This window comes from Pipistrellus kuhlii, unplaced genomic scaffold (assembly GCF_014108245.1).
Source record: "Pipistrellus kuhlii isolate mPipKuh1 unplaced genomic scaffold, mPipKuh1.p scaffold_m20_p_2, whole genome shotgun sequence".
Classification (NCBI taxonomy): domain Eukaryota; kingdom Metazoa; phylum Chordata; class Mammalia; order Chiroptera; family Vespertilionidae; genus Pipistrellus; species Pipistrellus kuhlii.
The window spans coordinates 180,797,693-180,806,694 of record NW_023425515.1 but is presented as its reverse complement, the minus strand read 5'-3'; the positions used below and the strand labels follow the sequence as shown (position 1 = coordinate 180,806,694).

Genomic DNA, 9,002 nt, shown 5'->3' with positions numbered 1-9,002 from the left:
CACCAAAGCCCTTTCTCTGTGTGGCTAAGATGGCGTTTTTAAATATTTTCCCACTAGGGGCCTGGTGCACGAAATTCGTGCAGTGGGGGGTATGGTGGGGGCCCTCAGTCTGGCCTGCACCCTCTCACAGTCCAGGAGCCCTTGGGGGATGTCCGACTGATGGCTTAGGCCTAATCCCCACAGGAAGCAGCAGTTGGACATTCTTAGTGCTGCTGCAGGGCCAGGAGCTCCGCAGCTGTAAGCCTGGCATCTGGTTGAGTGGTGCTGTCCCTGTGGGAGTGCACTGATCACCAGAGGGCAGCTCCTGCATTGAGCATCTGCCTCCTGGTGGTTAGTGCACATCATAGCAACCGGTCATTCCACTATTGGACTGAAACTGGCTCTCTGATCACTCCACCCCAGGGGTTCTGGATGGTGAGAGGGCACAGGCCAGGCCGAGGGACCCCACTGGTGCACATTGGGGCCAAGGAGGGACACAGGAGGTTGGCCAGTTTGGGAGGGACCACAGGAGGTCTCCAGGCTGTGTCTAGCTAGCCTCACTCAGTCCTGCTGGGCCAGATCCCAGCAGCAAGCTAACCTAGAGGTCTGAGCATCTGCCCCGTGATGGTCAATGCACATCATAGCAAGCAGTTGAGTGGCCTTAGCATATCATTAGCATATCATGCTTTGATTGGTTGAATGGCTGACTGGATGACTGGACACTTAACATATTAAACTTTTATTATATAGGATTTGACTTTCTAGTCTACTGCATTCAGGGAAGGGCAGGCTCTTTGAGGCCTTCTTGACACACCAATTGGAGGCTGAAAGAAGCTAGCTACCAATTGATGAGTGCCTTTCAAGTGCCCAATGCCAACATTATGAGATTTCCAGAAGAGAAAACTGAAGCACAGATAAATAAAGTGACTTGCTTAAGACTATGCAGGTAGTAAAGTCTAATAACTTAGTGATTACATAACAATTTCTATATATTCTTGTAGTCTTACATTGATCACATAATTTTTTTAATCAAATGATATGAAGTGATGGATAGGAATCAAATGTTATAAAGTGATGATAATGCTAACTCTAATAGAGAACCACCATTATTAAAATGAATGAACATTGTAAGAGTGAAATTATGGCACAATGAATGTTATTCACATTCCTTGTCTTATTGGGAGGATGTAAGATATGACTTGCATGAGTAGAAGTATCTCAGGTGTCAAAATTAAAATAGCCAGAAGTATTAGGTAGAATTTCTTGTTCTTGGAATGAAGACAGTGTTTTTTGTTTGTTTGTTTGTTTGTTTTTATTAATATATTTTATTGATTTTTTACAGAGAGGAAGAGAGAGGGATAGAGAGTTAGAAACATCGTGAGAATCATAGATTAGTTGCCTCTTGCACACCCTGTACTGGGGATGTGTCCGCAACCAAAGTACATGCCTTTGACCAGAATCGAACATAGGACCTTTCAGTCTGCAGGCCGACGCTCCACCACTGAGCCAAACGGGTTTCGGCAAGACAGTGTGTTTTTATCTGGAAAAAAGTGTTGCATGGGCACTTGAGAAGAATGTATATTCTGTTGCTTTTGGGATAAAATGTTTAGTAAATATCCATTAAACCGACCTGATGCAGAAAACAAAACAAAACAAAAAACTATGTAGGTAGGCCTCACCTGCATGGCTCAGTCATTGAGAGTCAGGAGGTCACAGTTGGATTCCTGGGCTCATGTCTGGATCCCCAGTGTGGAGCATGCAGGAGGCAGCCAATCAATGATTCTGTCTTATCATTGATGTTTCTATCTCTCTCTCCCTCTCCCTCTTCTCTGAAATAAATTTTTTTTTAAAAAAGACTACGCAGGTAGAAAGCATCAGAAGTAGATTAAGACCCAGAACTGCCTGTCTCTAGAGTCTGGAACAGGCAGGCAAAGGCAAGCCAAGTTGTAGCTGGTACGTGCCCGTGCCAAAGAAGGGGTTCAGTAGAAAGTGTGACCGGAAGTTGGACCTGGGAGAGCTCTCTTACTGCTGAGCTGCTCCCAGAAAATTCTCTGAGGCTTGATGTATGAGCTAAGAGGTCATCTGGGGCCAAGCGTTTCTGGGTGGGTTGGAGCCATGGTCAGGGGATTAGCAGCTTTATATTGTCACCTTGCTGTGTTCCTTCAGCGAGGACAACATCATGGGAACTGGTGCGGGGGATGAGGGGGGAAGGGAGGCGCGCTGGCCTCGCGAGACCTACCTGCTGTGTTCTGTTCAGTGCTTCCTGCCCAGTAAGAGTGGGAAGCATGAATTGGCAGATACCTAGGCATCAGGCTTTACCACGTACCTTCCTCCTACCCAGGACCCTGTGAGGTCCTGCAGCAGGCACTCAGCAAGTATCTAGTGTGTGTGAGACAGATGGGAGCCCTCTAGCCTGGCAGGCCATTTTATTTTATTTTATTAATAACGTTTATTAGGGGAAGTTGGAGCCTTATTATGAAAGTATGCGTTTTCATTGTAGAAATTTGGAAAACAATAATAGCTATAGATGAGACTATACTATGGGTCAGCATAACTTAAGTCTAGGAGGCTGGGCTCTGTCACATGCTAGCTGGCTGTTCCTGCTGAAGCGACTGCCCTTTTCTGCCAGTTTCTGTATCTGTCATAGAGATCCTAATAAAAGCCTACTTCTTGGGATGATTATGTAAACTAAATGTATCATAACTTTGCCATGTTATTATTTTTAAAAAGGTGTTTCCCAAAAACAAAGTTAAGAAAATGAGAGTCTAACCTCATCTAATATTTATTTGTCTGACCTCTATTTCTCTATTCCCCAATTTAAAGGGTTTTGAATATCGTTCCAAGGTCTCTGGGTTCCCAGCAGATTGGCGTTTCGGGAGGACATTGGAGGGCCATCTGTCCAGCTTCCAAGTTCACCCAGGATTCCCTTGACTCTAGGATGGTGGCCACTGGCCTCTTCATTCCGTCCCACAGAGGATGCCCTCTGCCTGACAATGGTGGGGAGGTCCTGGACTGGGAAAAGAGAGGTCCTAAATGAGGATCTTTCCAGGCCTGTTTTCCCACCTGTAGGAGACCCCAGCCCTGGAGTTAGAAGTCCCTTCTCTTCAGAATAGACATAGTCCACTTTTCTTTTAGGTAATTTCCTAAAGATCTTTATCAGTCATGACCCCTTTGGGACTAAAGAGTTTATTGGGGCCCTGGCTGCTTTGACTCAGTGGAGAGAGCATCACCCTGCGGACCAAGTTGGTCTCGGGTTTGATTCCAGTCAAGGGCACAATGCCTGGGTTGCAAGAGACAGCCAATCAACGAATCCCTCTCTTCATTGATGTTTCTATTTCTTCCTCTCCCTTCCTCTCTGAAGTCAATAAAAATATATATTTTTTAAAAGTACCTTCATGCCAAAACTGGTTTGGCTCAGTGGATACAGCGTCGGCATGCAGACTGAAAGGTCCCGGGTTCAATTCCGGTCAAGGGCATGTACCTTGGTTGCGGGCACATCCACAGTAGGGGATGTGCAAGAGGCAGCTGATCGATGTCTCTCTCTCATCGATGTTTCTAACTCTCTATCCCTCTCTCTCCCTCTCTGTAAAAAATCAATAAATATATTTAAAAAAAATAAAAATAAAAAATATATTTAAAAAAAAGAATGCAAGCAGATCATCCTGTAAGATACGCTGTCACCCCCTTCCCCTCCCTTCACGCTTGTAGTATTTCATTCCATCACTGAGCTCAAGGCCACACGGAGCACCTGCCCTTCGTGGCACTGCGACGGGCCTTGGGGACAGTCATCAAGGAACACCGTGAATCTGGAACAGGGAGTGGGCTGAGTGTTTTACATGCTTAGGTCCCTCTCGTTCTGCAGGTCTCAACACACAAACATTTACCTAGAAAGTGTTCTCTCATTTCCCTTTTCTTACCTTTCCCTCTTGACTTCTTCATAGCATTTACTGAAACCCGAATTGCCACAATTTTTTATTTGTCTTCCCCCATTTGAATGTCTGTTCCATAAGCACAGGAACTCCGCCTTTTTGTTCCCTTCCTTGTACCCATTGCCTAGACCAGTACCTGACACACCGCAGGCACTTAAGAAATACATTATGCTATAACATTGTCTCGGGATCTAGCTTCCAGTTCACGAATTCTCTCTTCATCTGTGTCCAATCTGATGATAAACCTTGGTTACTGAGTTCTTAATTTCTACTATTGTGTTTTTATGTTCTAGAAATTCCATTTGGTTCCTTTCAACAATTTCCAGTTCTCAATCTTGTCTTATGTATCTTTGAATATACTGAGCATTGCTATGTAAAAGTTTAGTTGGCAATTCCATTGTCTGGATCTTCCATGTAATTGTTTGTATTATCGTTTCTGTGAGGACTGGGCTGTTGTTTCCTATTCACTCTCACTCCTCCGATGTATTTCATGGACCCAACCCAAAGCCTAGTTGGGGGTGAGGGACTTTACCTTTTCTTAGTGGATCTTGAACAATAGTTTTTCTATCTCTAGTCCCATACATTTATAGAAAGCTCTGCCCCCTCCCTCTGCACTTCTTGACTTCCTCCCACCAGTGGATTCTCAGTTCTTTGTAGCCAGGGCTAGATGCCCTTAAGGTCCTACTCAGGTTTCTCCAAGGCTTGCAATAGGAGGTTTGCAACAGAAGGCCCAAAGGGAAGTGAGAGGGGGTTTTCTTTTACGAATTGGTATGCAAATTAGGCACCAAACAGACTAAGAGAAGGAGATTGGGCTACAGAGCCAACATCTAGATCCTCCAGGATGGAAATTTACAGGGAATCAAGACACTTAAGCAGCCCCATAGGTTACATACATGAATGTAGTTTCAAGAGATCTGGATTCAAGTTCAAATGAGACTAGCTCTACCATTTATTATGTTGGGCAAGTCAGTTGGACAAGTCAGTTTAGTTATCTGCTTGTCCCTCCGCTAGCCACCCCTTCCATCCATCCTAGATTGACACAAACAACCCATGTGCTATATTCTTTTAATATATATATATATATATATATATATATATATATATATATATATAATTGATTTTTTTACAGAGAGGAAAGGAGAGGGATAGAGAGTTAGAAACACCGATGAGAGAGAAACATCAATCAGCTGCCTCCTGTACAGTCCCCACTGGGGATGTGCCCACAACCAAGGTACATGCCCTTGACCGGAATCGAACCTGGGACCCTTCAGTCCGCAGGCCAACGCTCTATCCACTGAGCCAAACCAGTTTGGGCTATGTGCTATATTCTTTGCCCAAATCACAAAATGCTAGGTCTGAAGAAACTTCTGAAATGTTCGCTATAGTCTTCCTATTTGAAATGAGAAATGTGAGGCTGAAAGGAAATGGGCCCACTGAAAGCTGGATCCCCAGGTTACTAACACCAGGCTCCTCTGTTTTCACAGAAATCTACCCTCCCACCCCGTCCCAAATGTTAATGTTCTGCACCTATGGAGCCACATACAACCTTACCTCTCAATCTAAATCTATCCCAACCTCTTCTCTTTTAGCTCCTTAACCCTGCCCCAATCTTATTACTTTTATTTTTAATCCTCACCTCATGAGGACATTTTTCCATTGATTTTTTAGAGAGAGGGAAAGACAGGGAGCCATATCAATGTGAGAGAAACACATCAATTGGTTGCCTTCTGCATGCCCGGCCGAGGAGGAGCCTGCAACCAGGTACATGCCCTTGACCAGAATCGAACCCGGGACCCTTCAGTCCACAGGCTGATGCTCTATCCACTGAGCCAAACTGGCTAAAAAAATTTTTTTAAGTATATACTATTTACTGTGTTCACATGTTTAAATGGGTTATATTACATTTAATCCTATGGCTGTTCTTTTGCTAAAAGCTCAGAAAGGTACAGTTTCTGGCCTAGGGTTCCAGAGTTGATAGGTAATTAAACTAGGGTTCAATCCCCAGTAGGCATTGCTCCAAGCCTGGAGCCCCTGCTTACTGCCCCACAGCTGCCCCTTGTTTGTCCACCTCCTATCCCTTCAGATGGGTCTGGGTCCCAACCCAGAATGCGTCGTCTGCCAGGGTCCTAGAACCTAGGGCCACTGTCCTCAACCCTGAAATCTGTAAGAAAAAAAAAGAAAAGAAAACATCCCCTTCCCGCCCTAGGCCCTCCTTCCTCTCCCTTTCACCCCGCCTCTCTGGTTCAAAAACAGCGCACCAGGCAGCACTGTGCTCATTTCCAAAAGCTGCCACCAAGATCCTCCCAAGATGAAGGGCTTCTACTTCCTCCTAGTCACCACCATCTTCCTGATTATGATCCAGGTAAGAGCAGCACCCAGCCCTTGGCACCACTGCCCAAGATTCCCCAGACCTGCTTGCGTCGGAGGAAGCAGGTGTCCACAGACTCCTGGGCACCCCGTCTTCTCCCGGGGGAACAGAGGCAGAAAGGGTCCAGGGGGCAAACCAAGGACCAAGGGGGGTCTGGCTCCCTGCCTCCCAGCCCTCCTGGCTGTGTTCAGACTTCCTTGAGGCTGCCCCCAACAGAAGCCTGTCCCCGAGGCTGGGAGCACGCTCAGGGTGCCAGGAACCCTGACGCACCCGAGGGGCGCTGTGGAGTCCTGGTGAACTTAGAGGCCTGGAAAGACAGCCCCGAGTGAGGGTGGCATCAGCCCACAAGGAACCTGGGGCAGTGGTTTGATTGGAAGGGGCCAGGAAATGACCGTGTGGAACCCGATCCTTTTGGGAGGTGGCGGGGAGCCCCCAGGGAGAGAAGGCTAGGTGTTCTGAACGGAGAGAAGGGAGAAGTCACCCACTCCGGAAATGGGCGACGTCTCAAAGCCCTGCTCTTCCAGCAGCAGCTTTAGCAGCTTCCCGCGCCCAGAGGGCTCTGGTCAGTGTAAGAGCTGGGAGCCATCGAGTTCTTGATCCAGAGCAGCTTGATGAAGCATCAAGAACAGCTTGAGCACCATCGAAAACAGCTTCATCTCCATCGAGAGCAGCTTTAGCTGCAGCTTGATCAAGCATTGAGAACAGTTTGATCACCATCTGGCCACGTCCTCGGGCAGGAAATTGTACTCTCCCCATCCTTCCATCCACCCACCCACACTTTGGCAGGTGCCTTCCCATGTCACACCCCCCACCCCTCCACCCCTTCCACTGTAATGCGCTCTTCTCCCCATTCAGAATACGAGCAAACTGAGGCTCAGATAGGTTAAGCCTCTGGCCCAACTGGTAAGGTCAGGAGGGCTGGGGGCCACGGCCTCCCCTGTCTTCCACATGCTGGAGGAGCTGGGGGTCTGGAGATGACAGGACGGTTCTGTGGAAGGCGGGCTAAGGACTGTGTCAAGGCAGGAAGCAGCTAAACCGGTGACAGGCGTCATGATCATGGGACAGAGAAGTGACCACTATTGCATTGGGTAGCGGAATCTCTGTCTCTAAACAAACGTGATGTTCAAAAGTCCCCTGAGCTTGCCCCACTTCTCTTGCAGATACAGAGTGGAATCTTGGAAAACAGTTCCGCACCTACCACCAGTGCCACCGCCAAACCCGCCAAATTCGCCAGATCCGCCACCTCTGCCGCCTCTGCCAACTCCGCCAAACCCGCCAAATTCGCCAGATCCGCCACCTCCGCCGCCTCCCCCAAACCCGCCAAATTCGCCAGATCCGCCACCTCCGCCGCCTCTGCCCACTCCGCCAAACCCGCCAAATTCGCCAGATCCGCCACCTCTGCCGCCTCTGCCAACTCCGCCAAACCCGCCAAATTCGCCAGATCAGCCACCTCCGCCGCTTCCGCCGCCTCCCCCAAACCCGCCAAATTTGCCAGGTCAGCCACCTCCGCCGCCTCCCCCAAACCCGCCAAATTCGCCAGATCCGCCACCTCCGCCGCCTCCCCCAAACCCGCCAAATTCGTCAGATCTGCCACCTCCGCCGCCTCCGCCAACTCCGCTTGATCCGCCACCTCTGCCACCTCCTCCATCACCTCCACTACCACCACCCACGCCACCAAGAAAATCAAGGCCGGCCCGAGCACTCAGCGGCCTGGGCAATGGCAGTGTGCTCAAGCGGGGGTTGCGGGTTCCATCTCCAGAGTGGGGCGTGCAGGAGGCAGTCAATCAATGATTCTCTCTCATCGCTGATGTTTCTCTCTCTCTCCCTCTGCCTTCCCCTCTGAAATCAATGAATAATAATAAAAACGAATGAAATACATGCTACAAAGTGAGTGGGCCTTGAATACATTATGCTGAGGGGAAGAAGTCAATCACAAAAGACTACATATTTTTATGGTTCGGTTTATATGAAATGTCCAGAATGTGCACTTCATATAGTGACCTATCAGATCAGTGTTGGCCTCTGGCTGGGGGCTGCTGTGGAGTATATGGAAGGTAACTGCTAAAGGGTACATACAGGGTGTCCTTTTTGGCCGATGAAAAGTTCTAAAATTCATTGGGGTGATGGTTGCACAATCCTACGAATATACTAAAAACTATTGAAATTTATATTTTATATCTCAATAAATCAACCATGGGGGGGGGAGGGGCCCTCAACGATGTGGCTCTGTGGATAGAGCAACAGTCTGTGTAGACTAGGGGTGTCGAACTCAATCAGAGAAGGGGCCAAAATCTAAAATCCAGCCTAAATCTCGGGCCGAATGGTTTACTGAACAGTCATAAACTGTCACTGTGATGGAAACACAGCGGAGTGCAGTGATGACAGCGCGGTGCGGGCCACATTGCAAGGCCTGGCGGGACGGATTTGGCCCGCGGACCTTGTGTTTGACACATGTGGTGTAGACTAAAGGGTCCCTGGTTCCATCCCAGTTAAGGGATCATTCACTTATGAACACAAGCCTGGCTTTTGGGATCGATCCCCAGTGTGGGGCATACAGGAGACAGCGGATCAATGATTCTCTCTCATCATTGATGTCTCCATCTCTCCCTCTTCCTCTCTGAAATCAATAAAAATATATTTTTTAAAAATGGGGGAGGGTGGGGGACCTGGTCCCCAAGCCAAACCCAACATCTTTCCCCCTCTTAATGGGACCTCACCATCCAACC

At 48.1% G+C, this 9,002-nt stretch overlaps 1 protein-coding gene across 1 annotated transcript; it reads left to right on the top strand.

Moving 5' to 3' along the window:
• Positions 1–6,172: 6,172 nt before the first annotated feature.
• LOC123652630 (translation initiation factor IF-2-like) lies at positions 6,173–7,898 on the top strand. Its single transcript, XM_045583842.1, has 2 exons — positions 6,173–6,270; positions 7,437–7,898. Exons 1-2 carry the CDS (start codon positions 6,217–6,219, stop codon positions 7,896–7,898), a joined length of 516 nt encoding a protein of 171 aa, XP_045439798.1. The 5' UTR covers positions 6,173–6,216.
• The last annotated feature ends 1,104 nt before the right edge of the window (positions 7,899–9,002 follow it).